The sequence below is a fragment of the Columba livia genome, chromosome 3 (genome assembly GCF_036013475.1).
Source record: "Columba livia isolate bColLiv1 breed racing homer chromosome 3, bColLiv1.pat.W.v2, whole genome shotgun sequence".
Taxonomy (NCBI): domain Eukaryota; kingdom Metazoa; phylum Chordata; class Aves; order Columbiformes; family Columbidae; genus Columba; species Columba livia.
In genome coordinates this window covers 47987337-48007811 of record NC_088604.1, presented here as the reverse complement: position 1 = coordinate 48007811, position 20475 = coordinate 47987337, and the positions used below count along the sequence as shown (strand labels likewise).

General features: G+C 42.9%; 2 protein-coding genes across 32 annotated transcripts in view; one reads left to right on the top strand and one right to left on the bottom strand.

The window, feature by feature from the left end:
- Positions 1-6637, top strand: part of SESN1 (sestrin 1) — an 84787-nt gene extending 78150 nt beyond the window's left edge. For 4 of the 7 annotated variants that reach the window (XM_021297285.2, XM_021297283.2, XM_021297284.2 and 1 more), the window contains 7 exons: positions 387-629; positions 1913-2060; positions 2890-3002; positions 3245-3435; positions 3692-3836; positions 5036-5089; positions 5508-6637. In XM_021297285.2, the coding sequence (XP_021152960.2) occupies positions 387-629; positions 1913-2060; positions 2890-3002; positions 3245-3435; positions 3692-3836; positions 5036-5089; positions 5508-5594 (981 nt within the window). In that variant the 3' untranslated portion in view covers positions 5595-6637. The remainder of the gene's footprint in view (positions 1-386; positions 630-1912; positions 2061-2889; positions 3003-3244; positions 3436-3691; positions 3837-5035; positions 5090-5507) is intronic. The other 3 variants (XM_005509479.4, XM_065059669.1, XM_065059671.1) reach the window with 1 other exon arrangement.
- Positions 6638-9309: 2672 nt separating this feature from the next.
- ARMC2 (armadillo repeat containing 2) overlaps positions 9310-20475 on the bottom strand; it is a 100327-nt gene continuing 89161 nt past the window's right edge. For 23 of the 25 annotated variants that reach the window (XM_065059638.1, XM_065059641.1, XM_065059639.1 and 20 more), the window contains 4 exons: positions 19462-19575; positions 18162-18294; positions 15835-15992; positions 9310-10248 (listed from right to left, as the gene is read on the bottom strand). In XM_065059638.1, the coding sequence (XP_064915710.1) occupies positions 10112-10248; positions 15835-15992; positions 18162-18294; positions 19462-19575 (542 nt within the window). In that variant the 3' untranslated portion in view covers positions 9310-10111. The remainder of the gene's footprint in view (positions 10249-15834; positions 15993-18161; positions 18295-19461; positions 19576-20475) is intronic. The other 2 variants (XM_065059655.1, XM_065059664.1) reach the window with 1 other exon arrangement.

Below are 20475 nucleotides of genomic sequence, written 5' to 3'. Positions count from 1 at the left end.
TTCTGAGACCGTAAAGACCAGTTGAAGAAACATGTGACTGTTGTGGTTGCATCTTTGTCAGAGGTGTGAAATTTCAATGCAAGTCAGTCTGGCCTTGATACAAACCATATGGTGCAAAATAGAAACCTCAGCTGATTCAATACCCGAGGGCTAAAGAGGGGAGAGAAGTCATCTCCTGTGTGGCTTAACCACGTGAGGCTGTGGCTGGCACATAACCTGCTAACGGGACACTGAGCACAATAACAGCAGAAGAGAGTTAGGAAGTGAGTGTGGACGTTGGAAAAACAATTCTATCTGGTAAAGAAATGCATTGGTCACCTGCATTAAGGTGAGATCATTTGAAGGGCTTCAAAATTAATACTTTTAATCTTGCGTTGTTTTTAAAGCAACTTTTGAAGACTGAAGAGAACAGCTGGTCCCTGGCAGAGCTGATCCACGCGGTTGTTCTCCTCACACACTACCATTCCCTTGCTTCCTTCACCTTTGGTTGTGGGATCAGTCCAGAGATCGACTGCGAAGGGGGTCACACCTTCAGGCCCCCTTCCGTCAGTAACTATTGCATCTGCGATATCACAAATGGTTACCACGGGGTGGATGATGTTCATGCTAGCCCAACTGGAAGTATCCCAGTAAGTATTAGTCTGAACAAACAATCTCTGTTGATAGTAGTTTCTTGGTAAACTTAACACATGGAGGGTGCCCAGGTCTTCATGCAGTGGGAGTGGGATTGATTAGCCTAACCCAGATGAGGGCAGGGCCATTGAAAAGATAAATTTAGTAGAATCTGAAATGACACTGGTAAAATGGGAGAAGCTCCCGAAGGGAGAGACGATACAGTCTCTCAGTTCTCTATTTTTTATTGGTCTCTTGTCATTCAGGTAGACAAACAGAGATGACTCCTGGCTCTTGGGAGTTCATGATACATGTCCTGAGCAGCAGTGGCCAGGAATGCTTTTTTCTCATGGGTCCAGGGGAAAGTCCTTTCTTCCTTTGATGCCAGTCTTTGTTGCCTTGAATTGTTTGTCATACATCGCACCACAGATCATTCACAATTTTCTGACTCCGTTTCTAAAACAGTGTTTCCTGCCTGCAGCACTTATGCTCACTGATCTGTACTTGCTTCCCCTTAGTGAAAAGCATGACGTGAACTAAGCATTGCTTTAAGAACAGTGAAAACAGGATATTTTCAGTGCAAGTTCCTTGCCTGTGAGATTTTACAGCAGTGGTGTGGGTGGCATTTGAATTTTGTCTGATGGAGCTTGCTGGTTCTCTGAAGGAGCAAACCGACTGCAAAAGGCAAGAGAGGAAAGGGGTAGAACTGTATAAATGGAAGATAACTTTATTTTGCTTTGTGGTGATAGATTTTTACAAGGCCAGATATTAAATTAATAGTGTGGTGTGGCATTAAAGCAGCTCTTGTGACATAAGATTATCTTGCACTAGCTTTCCTTTGAGGCTTCACTAAATCTGCACTTATACTCACTCTTCCTTTCTCCTTCAATGTGTCTATTCTCTATGAGCAGAGAAGGGGAAAAATACAGTTGGGTAGTAAATTGTGGTTACTTCCTCTATCAGAATTTCTGTTACAGCTCCTTGTTTTTTAGTCGTTAAATGTTTAGATTAAGTAAGAGAAATTATTTTAATTTTATTGTCAGAACCACTTGTTCCAAAAAGCTGTGATTCTTAAAATATGCTAAAAATTCCAGGGATCTAATTGAAAAAAGATGATGACTAAACGTGTACTGTTGGGTCAGTACAGATGTTGTTCAAGAACTGTTTTCATCAAAAAATCAGTGTTTAAAGATGTAAAGGAAGAACGTAGTTTGCATTTAGTTTTTCTGGCTTGATAGTTTCTGCCATCATTGTCAGCTCTTGTTACATGGAAATTAAATGGTTTTCTCTCCTTTTCAAGTCTACAGAGTCTGTCTGTGAAGTTGAAGCTCTTATGGAGAAAATGAAGCAGCTACAGGAGTGTCGAGATGAAGAGGAAGCCAGCCAAGAAGAGATGGCTACACGTTTTGAAAGAGAGAAGAGAGAAAGCATGTTCGTGTGTTCCTCAGGTAGGAAAGATGTGTAAATGTATTTATTTAGACTTTTCTAAATGACTTGAAGAGATACTTGGTACATCAAAAGGGGAAAAAAATAAGCGCGTTATTAGATGTCTCAAAAACATTATCAGTTCTTTGAAGGGATCAAGATTAGGGGTGCCTTGTTTTCTTCCAGGAACACTTTTAAAAGCAAAGTAGTGCCATGATTTGTGGCTTCTCTCAAACACACCATAACGCCTACTGACCAATATGATGTTTAATAAAAATGTCCAACTGAAATGGAATCTCCCTCTAGAGAGATTTCTTGGGCGATTTAAGCATCTCCCAAGATGATGTAAAAAGTCCTGAACACACTTAGCTATTTAAATGTATGAAACATTACTTTTCAGATAATTGAGAGTAACTTCATCTGTTACAAGCTTAGGGTTATGGTGGGCTCTTCGGCAGACTTTCCTCTAAAACTTGGCATGGAAGTCTTAGAGGTCTCTTTTTTTTAATTAGCCCTCTGTTCCAAAACAGATTTTCCCTTGATGTTTTTACAGAGCCTTGAGTTAGGAGCAGTGTCCCCTAGACTTAGAGGATAGGGAGTGATAGACAGAAGAAAGGAGGAAAAGATCTTTGTCTATAAGAAATAATCTGAGTGTTTTTCATGGTGTTTCCTCTAAAAACTATAGTTGGAGTCACGCTGAGCTGTACCAAAGAGACTTAATACAGGTGGTCCAGCAAACCTATGCATTTATTTAAAAAGCACAGAAACTCCCATTCTTCTGTAGGAGTTCCACTAGCTCGCTTCCAGTTTGTTCTTACTGAAATTGTGTGAAATTCTGTTTGAAATTAACAGAAGATGAAGAATCGGCACCAGCAAGAGATGTGTCTCGTCACTTTGAGGACACCAGCTATGGTTACAAAGACTTCTCCAGACATGGAATGCACGTGCCTACCTTTCGTGTTCAGGTAACAAGGACGGGGCTGTCAGGAGGTTTAGGGCCCAATCTGTTTGTTGTGCCAAATACCAAACCTGGAGATGACTGTGCTGTAATTGACTGCCCCATGGATGAGGAGGCTTAAAGCAAGGAAATGAACAACTCCCCTGCCCCACCCCGGATTATCTGCCCTGAGATAAATGACATTAAAGCACTGGGCCTTCACAAGTTCTTTTCTGAAATGCTTCATTCTGCGTTTTTACTTGTTCTAAGGATTATTCTTGGGAAGACCACGGCTATTCCTTGGTTAATCGTCTTTACCCAGACGTGGGACAACTACTTGATGAGAAGTTTCATATTGCTTATAATCTGACTTACAACACGATGGCCATGCACAAAGATGTGGATACCTCAATGCTGAGACGAGCAATTTGGAACTATATTCATTGTATGTTTGGAATAAGGTCAGTTTTACTACTTTTGTTCTATATATGTCAGACTTGTTAGCATTGGCTTTTTTTTTTTAGGTTCTCAAATTGAAGCAAAGCTATTTTTTAAGCAAGCATACATGTATTTTCAAACATATTTTTATTTATGGGGAAGGGCCTGTGGTGCTACAAATTACACAATAACTTATTTTGCTATAGAAACTTATGAACAATGCAAGTGAAAGAACTGGTTCTTGAAAATGAAAGTGTTTCTTCTTTCAATTCCGAACAGATACGATGATTATGACTATGGTGAAATTAATCAGTTGTTGGACCGCAGCTTTAAAGTCTATATCAAGACTGTGGTTTGCACTCCTGAAAAGACCACAAAACGAATGTATGATAGCTTCTGGAGGCAGTTTGAACACTCTGAGAAGGTACGGTTTGCATGTGTGCTGAGGGACATGGGCAGTAGATGCATTTGCCACACTAACAGCCACAGCTGCCCAGACAGCACTTCAGCGTTAGCTGATGTTACCAGCATTCTTCAGTAAATCCCTCAGGAGGTGTAGTACTTCCCAGGCTGAAATTGTTTTTCTTTTCCTACAGCATGTTTGCTAGCTAACAGACTGTGCAAGCTCTGAAGTGTATGGGGATGTTAGAGGTGTAAATGGCGCAGCGTCCCTGCCACTGCAGTTTTTTTCCTTGGCTGTTGGTCGGTGCTGCCTGTGGCCCAGAGAGGCAGGGAAGCAATGCCAGACCCATCTCTTGGCCTCAAGCCCAGAGCAGCTTGTGTGCTGGCCCAAGGTCTTTGCAGTACCACCAGCATTTTGAGTGTGAATGGCCCCAAAGCAGTTACTTCGTGTTAAAGCCTTAAGTTCTGCTGCTGCGTTACAGTCTGAATCACGCCTTCTGGTAATATTGCTTGCTATTAACCCTTGGATGTCTACTCCGTCAGGTTCACATCCTCCAGTTTTTGTCTGGAAAAGTATTTCTAAGCCCCACTTAAAATGGATGCAGATACAGTGCTGAAACTTAAGTGCACTTTAATTAGTGTACATATCATCAGAGACTATTTCTTGCTGAACTTGTGCAAATAGTTTAGAGGTACCCAATTGTAATAGGGGTGCTATAACTACAATGATTTAAGCTTGTTCAAGTAAAATAGTACATGTTTGTTTTGGTTAGACTAATAGAGATGAGATTTTCAAGCTCAAAAAGCCTTCTTTATAGTCTGAAACTTTGCATCTTCATAGCTATCAAAATCCAAGGCTTGTATGTGTTATAGAGTGCAATCACTATCCACCCTCATGGAAATCATGAGAATGAAACCAAACACGGCCATTACACACCAGAATAAACTCGCAGCCTACCTGCTGCAAGATGATACTTTTTGCACCTCCCTGCCCTCCCCCCCACCCACTTTCTGGTCTCATCCTCAAAGACATATAGAAATGACACTGAGGAGATGAGCTGGGGAACAAAACTTCTTAGCTATGGCAGCTACTAAACACCTCTGTCTCAATAAGGAGAATAGTTTTAATGGCATGTTAGAATTGTTCTTGCGCTTCACCTCAGCCAAGCGCTCCATGTTGTTCAGGTGGTAATTACCTCTGTGTTTCTCTCTGTCCCACAGGGGCACACGACCTTCTCACCTCTTCCTTTGCTAACAACCCCCTCTGCTCCACAGGTACCAACCACCCTTTTGCCTCTAACTAATAGATTAACTCAAGCTACATTTGAACTATTATTTTCGAGCTGCCAAATTTCATAGTCTGCTGCTGAAGGAGGGCTTGTGTGCTCGAGAGCTTGTCTCTTTTTTTCCAGCTAAACCAGTCGGTCTGCTAAAGGATGGCTGCCTCTTCCTATGAACCTGCTCAGGTGTGCCTGCGAGCCGCTGCGGCGCTGGGCTGCGGCACTACGGGTTCAGCCTGTCCCCTGCGCAAGCTTTACCCATAGAGCTTGGTGTCTGGGAAGCTGAAATGCGAAGTGCTCCTTCATCGCTATTGCGAACTAATACCAAAACCACGGCCCCCACAAACTGCCTTTTGCTGGAGCACATCATTGCGAGCACACCGTTAAAGCCTAACTTCTTTTCTTTCCCCAAGGTCCATGTAAATTTGCTTCTGGTAGAAGCTCGGATGCAAGCCGAACTACTTTATGCTCTGAGAGCTATTACTCGCTATATGACCTGATGTTTCCGGCTGTCTGTCGACCTCGGAATGTTCTGCAGCTGCAGTGTGGCAGAAGAGGATGCGAAGCCTCAGGACCAACAGTAGCTCTAAGTTAAGACGCCCATTGTGCCATAACTCCTTTAGTTTCAGCTATTTCAGTGTTTGGAATATCCCTGCTGCCACTCGGCAGTGAGCGCTTGGCAGTTGAAAAGACAGGGTTGTGCAGAAGTGCTGCCTGCTCATGGTATTTTGGCTTTAGACAGCACGGGACACTCTGAACTTGTGGCAATATAGCAAATGATAGATATATAGATCTTGTGTTAAGGCAAATACTATGGGAGCTGGAGCGTGACCAGAAGTGGGATTTGATGACGTTTGCTTTCCCTACGAGAATAATTTTAGAAAATCTTGTTGCTGCTATTTGTGCTGGTGGAGTGAACAGACACGGGCTGTTCCAGTTAAGCTAAAAGTGAAAGTGAGCACTGCTATTGTCTGAGCCTTTATTGTGTGTGGTTTCAAAAAATGCCTTGTTATTTAGATTTCTTCTTTTAATCGGGACTAAACCTCTTCTGTCCACACGGATGATTTGAAAAATAGCAGTCAATTTTCTCAAATAGTTTAGCCTTAAAATGCTACAGGACATTTGTTCAGCATTATTGGGTGAGCTCCAAAGTACAACGGTCTTCCTATGGAAAGAAGGGGCCTTGGGTCCTCAGAGCTTTTTAGAGATCTAATGATGTGACTTGTCGAGTAGCTTTTTGTCTTGGTTTTCAAGGATGACCCAACACCTGTTCAGGAGCCAGGACAAAGTGTGGGAATGTTGTTCTAGACTGCCAAACAGTCCTACTGTACGCCATGCCCAACGCTGGTCTTACTGAGTTTTGCAGTTGCTTAAATAACTAGGCTAAAAACCATCTATTTTTAGTAAATCAAGACATGATTAAAATGCTGACATTTAATATACGGTGGTTTTGGAGAACACATGAGTACTTTTGTATGAGTGTGAATTGCTTTTTAAATTTGTCAGTATTATTGGTATTTTTTAAATAAAGATAACAACTTTTTCTCTTGGTGTTTTTCTGTGGTTTAACTTCACATTTCTGTTCTTACTGGTTTACTTACTGGTTAAAAGACCATTTAAAAATATTTGAAATGGTAACTGAGCAAACATACTTGAATGACAAACCATGACTTTTTCAACTGGGTCTAAAACGATGAGAGAAAACTAAGTTTGTAAAATAGATTTAGATCTTCACTAAAACCATAGTAGGAACTCCTTTCATATGCTCCTGTTTTCATCCTTCCCACAGCCCTCCAGCCCCTCTTCAGGTAGACTCTGGCATATTGGGTTTTCTCTTTCCTCACAGGTAACAGGTGTGATACAATTGGAGATTCTAACTGTATGTTTATATCATCACTTTTTTTTTCAATAAGTAGCTCTAAATGTTATTGTGGGAGTTAAACTGATTTTTTAAAATCCTCTAGTAGTGAACTTAGTTCCAATTAGGCTGCTGCTTTTCTTAGGCTAGGCCAGAAGGGGATCAGAAGGAGGGTCAGGTCTGTGCAGTCAGACCAAGGAATGGATGGCAAGAGGCACCAGGGAGCAGGTGGGGGATGTGCTACAAGGGGGTGACAGGTTCACGGGTTACAGAGCACTCAAGTGTCAAAACTCCTACCTGCTTAAAGGAAGTAGAAGCCTTATTTGTAAGGCAGGAAATAAATGGATTTTTCCAAGCCCAAAGACAGAATGAAGATTTCTATCCCCTGGCCTGGGTCTCAGCCCCAACTGGTTTCTTGTACTAGTTTTTGAGAACAGTTCTAAGTTTACAGTCCAAGAAGTTAAAATATCTAAAAAGATCTAAGGGAGAAAGATTAATAAACTGTCAAAATTGTGACTAACAGGAAGCAGCTGCTGTTTCCTCTTAACTAAAAATACAGGATTTTTAATGTTTCAAAACCAGAGCAAAACTTTCCTGTCTAAGGGCATATCATAAAGCCAAGCTGTGCCTAAGGCCACAGAGTGAGTGTCTTTCCAGTCTGTAAATGGAGTTTCTGCAGCACCTGATTCTGCTGTTGATTTTTTTGTTGGTTTTTTTTTGGGGGGGGTCAAAAGTAGACATGAAATTTTCCAAGAAACCTAAACTAGCTATTTCTATCCTCTGCTCTCCAGACACATGCAGGTACCTGCAGGCACTCTCCCCTGTCAAGCAGTAACCACTGCAGTGTGTGTGTGTGTGTCTGTGTGTGTGTGTGTGTGTGTGTGTGTGTGTGTGTGTGTGTGTGTGTGTGTGTGTGTGTGTTGTCAGTGGCTTCATACTGTCACATTTTCAAACAGCGCACTAACCACAACACCCAGACAATCCTGACTACATATGGAAGGCGACTGACTTTGGACAAAAATCCTGAAAATGTTTGGTGATTTTCCGTTAAAAATGCAGAGGCCTTTGTGTTCTTAGGTAGAAGAGAACAAGCAGAACAGGCTATTAAGCACAGTAGCAACTGAAGATGGTAGTGGGGTAAGTTTCAAGGTTTGTGGCACAAACCCCCAAATGGTAGAGGCAGCCATAAGAGTACATCAGAAATTCAGCATTTTGGGGATTGTTCTTGTTACCCACAAGTTTTGTGCAGGGAAAGACGTGGGCCAGTGCAGCTCCACAGGAGCCACTGCCCCGAGCTCTCACACAGCGCCTGCCCCAGCTCTGCTTTCCACTAAGGGATGCCCAAATTTGCCTTGTGCCTCAAGACATGCTACACAGTGCTCCAGGCCCTTGTTTACAATTTGATCAGCAATGACGTGAATAACTAGTGTTTTCTTTGAACAATATCCACCTGGGCTTGATGAAAACATCATGTTCAGCCTGCCTTCTGACAGATAGCGCCTGTCAATTCTGATCAGACCTGCTGATAGGACTTGGCCATGAGGCCTTTTCCACTGCATCCCCACCCCGTGTTACACAGCCTGCTCTTTGCTGCCTTTCGCCTTGATGCCACTGCCAAGAACAAACGCCTCAAGCTCCCTCCCCACAGGAGTACTTACCCATCGGCCTTTAATGCCTCCCGAAAGCAAACCCAATATTTTTTCAAAGACACAAGTGGGGCATTGAAGCCATTTATCTTCTCAACTTCAGCAAAAATTTAAATGCCAAAAGGAGGAATGATAATTGAGTTGTTTCTGAGCTCAGCAGAGCTGCTGTTGGAGCCAAACCTGATGGAACTGCTGAGCACCTCTCTCCTGTGGATCGCAGCAGTGGAGGCTGCCACAGGCACTGCTCCCTCTGTGATTCACTGCGGGGCTGCCTTGCTGGTCACAAGAAATACCCAAGCTGCTGGGACAAAAAGAACATTGCATGTTTCATTACTGTCACTGAAGTTTCCTCCTCCCCGCTCCCAAAACCTGGACCATGAGATCTCCTCCCCGTCCCATCAACAATAAAGAAGTCTCCAAGAATGTAGAAGCAGAGACCTAGACTAGGTGCCCTCCTGACGCACCCAGCGCAGTGTGAGGCTGCTGCCCCTCGGGATCATATCGCGGCAGCCTCTGCACAGCAGGTTAGTCACCTGAGGTCAGGAAAGAGACAAATGGGTCAGGTCTGCAAAGCCTTCTGCAGTCAATTGGGCTGTTGCTGCTTGAGGCCAGTGATGCACGTGCTGAGCTAATCCACAGGCTACAAGCAAAGACTCATATGCACTGGAAGGATGAAAACTGAGCATTAAACAAGGCAGCAGCAGTCAGAAGGAAGGTGAAGGATGTACAACCTTTATTTTTGCCTTGTGGATGGAGACACAAGCCCAGGGGAGACAACTGGCCAAGGTGGTCTGAGAAGTAAAGGCACAGAGGTGGCTCCTGGGAATGTGGGAACAACTGAAACAAGAACATACCCAGCCATCTAAAATCTCTTATATCAGGGTTATGGGTGTTTTGCCTTAAGATGTGAAGTCCCAAATCAGAAAAGCCTCTTACTGGCACAGCTGTACCTACATCCCACAAGGACCGAGGGAGGAGCTGGGATACTGTGGCCACACAGCATCAGGTAAAGAAAGGGGATCTCCAAAGGAAAAGGGAGCAACTTTCCCCAACCATTGACCACATTTAATCACATTTAGGTTAGTCTGTCAGAGAATTTCATATAAAGCAAAAGTATCCAAGTCTATAGGTGAGATGTGGCTCCTGTCATGCAACATTCTTTTAAAGTGCACAGCGTTTGTCGTACCACAGAGGTCCAGCTACTCAGTGGTAAACTACCTTTTAAAAATTACAAGTTTAGCAAATTAGTTTTTGTTTCAACTCTGCAATTAATAGACAAATAACATGGAACAGCTGCTTGATCAGCTCAAATATATTGTAAAAAGTAATTACACATGCTAAAATTTCATACAAGCTTCTCAAAATATAGTATCCAGTATATAAATACCAGGCTTTACTGACTTTTTAAAATTTAACGTCCCATGCTCTCCAGCGTACAGGTATATTAGAAATATAAAACTGTACAATCTACACCACGAAAAAAAAAGAAGACTTGATTAAAATGGAGTAATAGTCACAGTGGGAAGGAGGGATGGCTTTGAATTCTGTGAAGAAGTTTTTCTGCCACAGGTTTGAACTCTCTTTCCCAATACAGTTTGTGGTAGTCCCTTAAGTCTCTGTCGAGGCTGTAATCCAACACGAGCTCTTCATCTGTAATAAAGGAAAATATCATCATCAGTTCTGAATAAAAATACACCCAACCATGTATTTTATGACCACAGCACATAAAACTTATCAGTTGTTTATGTTGATGGCTTAAAAACCACCCTGTGTTCAAGACAAACTCCAAGTGTCACTGTCTGAGGGACTTCAATGTAACTGAAAATAAAGGATGTTAAGGTTAATAAAACAGGTAAAAGGGTATTGCAGGTTCTTTCATTCTCACACCTCACAGGTGCAGCTAAACTGCACCTCCAAGATCAAGCATATATTGTGACTGTCTGCCTGGAAACTAGTTGGGTTTTCATAATAACCACAGCAATTTTGCCAATTTAAGTCATCAATTCATCTAACTACAATTTATGTTTTTCCTGTCAAAAATTGCTCTGTTAATCTGGTTCATGAAGACTCTTTCAAACTATATCTACTATCATACTTAAAGACCTTGAACCACATTAGCTACTGTATTACTGATGCACTCCCTCCCTCACAAACTTCATAAATAAAATAACAGGGTATACTTAATAGAGACAAGCAATGCTAGGAATGAAAGGAAGTCATCACTTGTTATTCCCCCTCCATTCTGCCTGGTGGCAATAAAACCTTTACAGAAAAAAAGAAATCAGTCTGTAAACAGAAGCTTGCTCCTGAATCAGGAAGCTACAAACACAACTGATAATGCCAAACAAATCACAGAATGTTAGGGATTGGAAGGGACTTCAAAAGATCATCTAGTCCAATCCCCCTGCTGGAGCAGGAACACCTAGATGAGGTTACACAGGAATGTGTCCAGGCGGGTTTTGAATGTCTCCAGAGAAGGAGACTCCACAAACCCCCTGGGCAGCCTGTTCCAGTGCTCTGTTACCTTCATTTGAAGAAGTTTCTTCTCACATTTAAGTGGAACCTTTTGTGTTCAAGTTTGTACCCATCACCCCTTGTCCTACCATTGGTTGTCACCGAGAAGAGCCTGGCTCCATCCTCGTGACACTCACCCTTTATATATTTGTAAACATTATTAAGGTCACCCATCAGTCTCCTCCAAGCTAAAGAGCCCCAGCTCCCTCAGCCTTTCCTCACACGGGAGATGCTCCACTCCCTTCATCATCTTGGTTGCCCTGCGCTGGACTCTCTCCAGCAGTTCCCTGTCCTTCTGGAACTGAGGGGCCCAGAACTGGACACAATATTCCAGATGTGGTCTCACCAGGGCAGAGTAGAGGGGAAGGAGAACCCCTCTCGATCTACTAACCACCCCCCTTCTAATACAGCCCAGGATGCCATTGGCCTTCCTGGCCACAAGGGCACAGTGCTGGCTCGTGGTCATCCTGCTGTCCACCAGGACCCCCAGATCCCTTTCCCCTACACTGCTCTCTAACAGGTTGTTCCCCAACTTATACTGGAAGGAACTAGTTGTTCCCGCCCAGATACAAGACTCTACACTTGCCCTTGTTATATTTCATTAAACTTCTCCCCGCCCAACTCTCCAGCCTGTCCAGATCCCGCTGGATGGCAGCACAGCCTTCTGGTGTGTCAGCCACTCCTCCCAGCTTGGTGTCATCAGCAAACTTGCTGACAGTGCACTCTATTCCCTTGTCCAAATCACTGATGAATATATTGAATAATACCGGCCCCAGTACTGACCCTGAGGCACTCCACTAGATACAGACCTCCAACTGGGCTCTGCCCCATTGACCACGAGTCTCTGGCTTCTTTCCTTCAGCCAGTTCGCAGTCCACCTCACTACCTGATCATCCAGACCGCATTCCCTCAGTTTAGCTGTGAGGATGCTGTGGGAGACCATGTCAAATGCTTTACTGAAGTCAAGGTTTTCATACAGTTTAAGAGGACATTTGACAGCCTTTAGGCCATAAATGGACCTAAAATGAGGATACAATCCTGCACCCAATGGGCAGTGTGACTTATCTTTGTCCTAGATTACAGAAGAGCACCAGATTCACAATCTGTTAAATAAATCAATCCCCGTGTAAGACAGCTTACTGCACATTCACAGCAGGAAAAAGACAACTTGGAGCTGAAGAGAAACTTCAGTTATCCATATTTTGAGTCAAACTTTGCTTAGGAAAGACGCTCAAACAGCGTCTATTCCCATTTAAAGGAGTGTCAAGCTGCCCATGCAGAGCACGTGGCCTGAGCTGCAGCAGTGAGAAAGGAAGAGACAAGGTTACTCAGGCATGGAGATGGGCTCCATTTCATAGAAAGCAGCCAGTAATGGCAAACAGTACTGGACTTCTATGCCACTACAGTGTTTCCAAACTACCAAAATCAAAGAGATGCTGAGGTAGAGTTCAAAAGAGGTTCTGCATGAAGAAAAGATGCCATTTAGAGGCCTTCTGTAATAAAATAAAGAGAAAAAAAACCCTACAACATTATTTGAAGAAGGAAGACATGTCACATCTCTGCAGGAAGAAACCCTGGAATCAGAGAAAATGCAGCCTCAGACATCAGATCTACATTTGATGGTATCATAGGATAACTGAGGTTGGACAGGACATCTGGAGCAGAGTCACCATCCATTAGGTTGCTCTGGTCCATGTACTGTTGAGCACTGAACATTTCCAAGGATGGAGACTCCATGGCCTTTCTGGGCAGCCTGATCCAGTGCTTGACCCCTGCCATGGCGGAAACTTCTTTTCCTAACATTTAGTTGGAATTTTTCTTACTGCAACTTGTGATCTTGTCCTATCTATGGCAGAGTAGCCCAACACATGTAAAATGAATCTCAGCAGCAGAGAAGCGAGAGACCCTGAAGAGGAAGATCAGGTGGTGTGGTTTTTGTTTTCAGGGAGAATTACTTTGCCTACTCCTGAAATGATTTTTCTACCCAAATTAACCATCTCCTAACACAGAGCAAGAGACATTTCTCCCTTTTATTGTGCTCTCCAGAAGTTGATTGAATGTTTATGGAATCACTGAGGTCAGGAATTCCAGCCTACAAGCGCAAGGGTCAGAACCAGTTCAAAAGCTGAAGTGTTGAACCAAAGCAGTAAATTTCCCAAAGCTCCATGTGAGTAACACCAGGAATCAGCAAGGATCAGTGTCCCACACGCAAGCTGTGCATCCTCAGATAATTTAATTTTCCCACGATCCTCCTCAAAACTAGCAAAATTGGATACTGGCCAAACAGTGTATGAACTGGCTGCAAGCCCAGGAACACGACAAGCACACTGGCTCTGTGTGCTACGGGGGAAGCTGAAAACGAGACTATGGACTCTGGTCTGCAAGGGCTACCCATCCCTGTAACACCAGCAAGACGGGGGCCAGGAGCCCTGGAAGCTCGTACCATGCCATGTAAGAGTTCACGTGTACTGAGAATCCAAAAATACCCTCCTCCAATTGACAGTGGAGGTAAAGGTGAGCAGAAGCAAAGTCTGCAAAAGGAGAGAGAAAGAAAGGAGGTTTCACTGAATGACCAAACAGAAGAATGTTCTGGAGACAGAAGAGCCTGGAAACACCAGCCTGCAGCAGCTCTGAGGAAGTCAAGTGACAGGGAACTCAAGAGCAGCTGAGAGAAGGCAAATGACAGTGCCCCTGGAAAGCAGTGCCACCGCGTCTCAGGCTGCTGGCATCAGGTAGGGAAAAAGAAAAACAAACGGCATCTTCTGTCCAGCCTTTCACAGGCCCAGCAGCTTTTCAGGCCATTTCCACTCTCTTTTGGCTCCCTCATCTCTTTTGTCGTCTCGTGCCAGGTAGGGGAAAGAAAAACAAAGGGGAGGAGGCCAAGCACAGCAGGTGCAGTGAGGTGTCTGCTGTGCCATCTCCGCGTTTTCCGCTTCCTGAGGCCGTGCTGATGCTTAAATACAGTCCAGCGACTGCCAGCAGTTGCCTCCTGCTTCCTGAATGATAGAATCGGAGCGATGAGGGTTCAAGGCTGTTACTGGACACAATGGGAGGAGGAAGACGTAGGACAATATTAACCAGTTGCTATTACTAAAATTTGTTGGCTCTTAACACACAGAGGAACCAGAGCCGATGAATAAGATGCACCTTTTTTACAGCCACTCTTGTGACTACAGTGTGAAGAAAGACTAGCCTTCCAATTTCATTCTGACCTATTTTTAATTAATTGTCATTACGATTGCATTACAATTGCAATTGTACCTGCAATTGTACATGAACTTCCAGTTGACGAAAGCTGCACTAGTTAATCAGAGTTCCAATTACTACCCAGCCTGGACTCTGCAGTCAAATTAATTGCTGGAACGAGCAGTGCTAAATGCAGAGGAAAAAATAAGTAAGAATTTTCCGAAACAAAGACATCTATTCCTTGCTGCACGCCAGAAAATTCAAGCATGATGGTGGCTGTAAAGTTTGCAGTTCTGTTGCAGAATGTCTAGAGAAGAGGAGGCTTAGAGGTGACCTCATCACTCTCTATAACTACCTGAAGGGAAGTTATAGCCAGGTGGGGATTGGTCTCTTCTCCCAGGCAGTTGGCAATAGGACAAGGGGGCATGGGCTTAAACTCTACCAGGGGAAATTTAGGCTGGATATTAGAAAGAAATTCTTTACAGAGAGAGTGGTCAGGCATTGGAATGGCCTGCCCAGGGAGCTGGTGGACTCGCTGTCCCTGGAGGTTTTTAAACTGAGATTGGACATGGCACTTAGTGCCATGATCTAGTAAACGGACTAGAGTTGGACCAAGGGTTGGACTCGATGATCTCTGAGGTCTTTTCCAACCCAGTCGATTCTGTGATTCTGTGAAAAAGGGCACTAATGATCTTGAAACACCAGGTATTTTCAGATAAATAGATGGCATTACTGCTCACATTAAAACATGCTCTATCATAGCAAAGAACGTAATGCAAGGAATGATTACAACAGTGAATAACAGCAATTGTGCTGTAACTGGAAAAAAAAAATCCTCACAAATCCACCCACTTTTCTGATTGTCTAAAAACAAAAGGGACCACGGTGGTCTCGCTTTCTATCTGAGTCTGACTAACGTGCAGCCTTCTCCACACCAAGCATACATATTTAGTAAATTTCTGATTAAAACCGAATCAACATTAGTTAAGGTTTTCTTTTATTTCATTTTCATTTTAAAGATCTTTTTAAAAGATAACTGCAGATGACCTACCCAAAATTAAATCATAACCAAAGAAGTGCTCATAAAATAAAGGAGGAAAATTACATATAGTGACAATAGGACTATGACTCTACAGGACTATGGACTATTAAACTCCATGAATTTGAAGCAAACAAGTGTGCAGATGCAAAGATCCAACTGGGTAAGCAAATTGGGGTCTGAACATTCCCATGTAGGCACCTCCCAGCCTGTGTTTGTGGAGGAGTACACCCTCCCTAGCTTTAGGGGGCACATGAGAAATGGCCAGGATGTTGTCCCTGCTCACAAGGAGGTCATGATGAGGGGAAACGCCACATTCCGCAGGGTGCCCAGTGTGTGCGGCGCAGTGACCGGGTGCATCACACAGGGCCCCCGCTTCTGTCAGTACCTGCAAGGACTTTTGAGCCAGAAGGGCCACCCAGCTACCACTGCTTTCATTTTGCTCCTTCAACTTATTTCTTTTATTAAGGAAAAGAGATCAAGATCATGGATCTCACCTAAGAGTGATGTGAGCAGCACCAGCAACGTGTCCATGTCTTCTCCAAAGCATGAGGCCACACTTGTCATGTTTTCACTGTAGTTCCACAGGGTTTTGCATATCAAGCAAGCCAGCTGCCAGTCTGTTGGCCCAAAGTCCTCTAAACAGTCAACCAACCTGCCAGTATCAAACAAAAACAGTGTTTTGCTCCATGTAGTTTTCTCCTGAGCCCTTCAAAAGCTGGTGGTCTAGAAATGTACATAGACTCCATGAAAGTTTGTAGGAAAATTCTATATTGATAAACTGAAGATGCTACTTTCTTCCACAGTAACTTCTCCCTTTTCACTTAGTCTAGTTCCCTAAGGATGTGACCAGGCTGTTTGTCTACACATGTGTGTGTGCCTGCCTGCATCTGTCCATCCCCTGGAACTTTTAAACTCAACTGACCAATTTCAGTCACATCTATCACAAATGTAACCATCTCAAAGACACTAAAATTCCACCAAATTTCATGACAACTTGTGACTGTCCCAAATCTGTGCCTACTACTAGAGCAGAGATTGAAGTGTGAGCCAAACCTTATCAGGCACGAAGAATTAATCTAGAAAAGATGGTATGAATGCACAAAAAGCCTCAGTCAGAATATTCAGCTTATCACACACCAGAGGATCTGACCAGGAGACAAAACCAAAGGAATTCTCTACTTCCATGACTCACAGAATTTGAAGTCTGTTTTGCAGATCTCTCCTCTTCTTGTGTCTCCCCAGCATGCACTCCCAATGGACTCCTCTCAGAAATGCCAGTTTTGTTACGGACCATCACGTTCTTGACATTTCTGCAAGTCTTGCTTCCTTACAGATACCACATGCAGGCTAGATTGTAAGCAGGACTCTGAAATTAAGCTATAAGTTTTCTGCCTGCACCAGCTTATGTGCAGTAGCTACCTATAATTCCCATTACCAGACAGCAGCGTTCACAAGTCCCGAGGCACAGAATAAATGTTGGTTTTCACCTGCTGTCCCTAGTGACTTCTCTAACAGTAATTCTTCACTGCTGTTCTCCTCCCCAACCCTACAACCTCCTCTTCTCTTTCCCTCACTTCACTGGGAGGTTTATAATTTGGTGCTTACTATGATACTTGGGATAACTATGATACTTGCTTACAGCTGAAAATAGTGGTAATTCAAAAGCAAGCAGGAAGACCAGGAGGCCATGAAAAGCCAAATGAACTTGCCTTAATTTTTTGAAGTTTAACTCTCTGATGAGACTAATTCCATGTTTTATTAGGGCCACTATATATTGGTACCATATTCTCATTTCCAAAAATCCACAGAGCTGGTTTGGAACAGTCAGGATGACCTCCCTAACAATCACTTCCAAATTCTTGAGATTTATTCCATACTGTTACTGTTTTTTCTTCCTTCTTCACAAATTTTCAGACACAGTATAGAAAATTCTATATTCCACAGAATTCTACATAATAGAAACTTCTCACATTTATTTTTCAATTTGCCTGCAACTTATTTTCATTCTTTTTCAGCTTTATATTTTGTAAACTAACTAGAACATGGGAAGGAAGGATGAGCGGACTATGCATCGTTCACATTGTATTAAGTAGTAATTATATGATATATGAGCAAGAAAGCATTTCAAAGTTAGGCGTATTGTTTCATAAATGTGGGTTGTATCAACTGCTTTACAAGCATAGGAACACGATCTTTCATGTTGCTCCAATTAAGCTGGATCCACTATTATCTGAACATCAAAGCCACAACTGTTGCATCCACAGCGGTTCTTCAAGATCTAAAACCACTTACAATACAAGTGCCTTAAACTTGAACTCTCAGAGAGAGGGGACTCAGGAGCTATTATCTGCTGAGAACGGCTACATCAGATACTCCTCCCTGCAGTACTAAGTAGTTACAAAGAATTGCAAGAGACCATGTGGGTATCATGGTTCCTGAAGTAACCTTCACACTTACAATACAACAGATACACATTAATCATGCCTGTTAACTGCAGCCCACATAGGATCCATTTAAGTTAAGCATAAGCAGCTACTGCAAAGACCTGCTTTAGTCGCTTTGTTATATGATGCTCTCCTCTGCTGTACATATCAGGAGGATCTCTGGGAATTTGTTCTATGGTTTTTGGCTCTGCAGCTGGCTAAACCGCCCTAATGCTTTTGCAAAAAAGGCTTTTTCTTGAAGAACATCAGATGCTGAACATCTGTCAAGTACGTATCCTTAGTACTAGTTGTTTGCCCTAGTTAGAAGGAATCTGATTGAAACTTCCTGGCCAAACTACTCAAAATTGTCTTTTTCGTAAGCACAATCAGTAGCTTACTTTCCAATTCCTCCTTCTTCCATCAGAAGAGCTCGTTTGTCCTCATCTACTGTGAGATTGAGCAGAACTCCACAGGCAGAAAAACAGACATCTTGGCTCTTGGCATCAAGCAAAGCAATCAAGAACTTGTATACTGGATTGTAAAGAAGGAAACAATATTACTGGGAAAATGGACTTGTTATACAAATGGCATTATGACATACTTATTAAACATATATACTTAGGAAGCAGTCAAATGCAGGATACCCTACCCAAAAATTTAACCTTGTAGCATATTACAGTGACATTTGTAGAGTAGACGCATGACCCAGAGAAGCAGCCATCATAACATCATGCTGAACACCAGTTTTCTTCAAAACAACACACACAAAATTCTAGTTATAAAAATACACCGAAGTAATGTGAAAATCCAATTGGAAGAGGTTAAGTTGACCAAACTGAATTACAGCTTATTTCTTAAAAGTATCAGCCTCCTTTCAATCGCACCGTGGGCTCCTCCTGAGCTTGGCACACTGACAACACCATCTCTCCAGGTGGAAAATTCTGTCCTTTGGCTGAGACAGCTCATCAGCACCCAGCTGCTGTCAGTTCTCCCTTTGCAGAGACCTTCCCCTCCAAAAGCACTGATACAACCACCCTTCAAAGAAGGGGTTGTACACTTTGGCATATCACCACACTTTCACCACTGACAGGTAAATACAAAAAAAATTTACGGTGCACGAGTGTTTAATTAAACTTCTGACACACCTTCTGTGGATAGCAAGGAGTTGCTGTTTTTCCCAAAGTTCTTTAGACACCCAAAGCAAGAGGACTTGAGAAGACTTGTATCCTACTTCACCCAGGGGCAAACAGTAGGTGTCTTTGTTGAGGCTGTCAAACATCTTAAATGCATGTTACAAAATGCTAACAAGAAGTCGAACATGAGAATCAAAAAACTGTGATTACAAACCGTAATGAGAACTTAGTTGGATTTTCATTTTATATCATACTAACCTGTAGGAGTTAGGAGTGAAGGGAAATTTCAAAATTATAATCTTTGAGAAAAACAGCTTTTTTGTAGTATTTACCTTTGTGAAGGCAGCATGGCATATTTCCCCTACTCCAATATTTCCATTTTAATGAAACTGAAACAAAATGGTGTTTGTAATGACTGCTATTGGAGTCTAACATTTACCCAATTTGAAAAACATCAGAGAAGATTGCTTCTACCCTTTAACTGAGACAACTTATTAACAATCTTTCCTTTTTAGAACTATGGACATTTAAAAACAGGACTCCTACAAAGACAAAAGTAACTCACTCTTCTTCTGTATGATGAAGTCACAGATCTCATGATACTGGGAAAGATTGCCAAAGACTCTCACAGCCTCCACAACTCCATCCATATTGTTGCTCATTAACAGCTTTAAAAGCACTATTGGTTTGCAGAGAAATGAAATAAAAACAATTAGGTGTATATCACAAACATGTGCTTGGCTTTCTATCAATAAATGTCAGAATGCAAGCAGAAACAGCAATAAATGTAATAAATGGGAACAGTTATCTAACTGACTGGTTGCAGTGAAGGGGGTGAGCAGATGGTAGAACAAGAGCTAAATTGTGCAGGGCTTTGAAGATGAGACAAAGAGCTCCAATATGGGGCTAAAGGAACAAAGGAAAAGTTACGAAGATAGCCTAAGCACAGTTGTGATAACGGGAGCCAGTTCTGCTACACAGTTCTGAAGGGGCTCATGTGAAAATCCAGGAATATAAAGAAGAAAAATAGTTGTAATATGTAAGAGAATTTATTTAGATCCTGAACCTGATGCACTCTCTAAAGAGGTGTGCTGTGTACCAGGGGCTCACATTAGCGATGTCAGCGAAACACTACCAAGCCTCGTACAGTCCACTGACTCTTATCTGCCGCCATTGTTTCATGTGGGCAGTGGCGATACAGCCGGGAGCAGTCCAAGGAGCATCAAGAAGGATAAAGATAAGGAATTGGCTGGTCATGGTCAATGGCTCAATGTCCAAGTGGAGATCAGTGATGGGTGGCAATCCTCAGGGGTCGGTATTGGGACCGGCACTGTTTAACATCTTCGGTAGGGCTGAGTGCACTCTCAGCAAGTTTGTGGATGACACCAAGCTGAGTGGTGCAGTTGACACACTGGAAGGAAGGGACGCCATGTAGAGGGATTGTGACAGGCTTGAGAGGTGGGCCTGTGCAAACCTCATGAAGTTCAACAAGGCCAAGTGCAAGCTCCTGCACATGGGTTGGGGCAATCCCAAGCACAAATACAGGCTGAGCAGAGAATGGATTGAGAGCAGCCCTGAG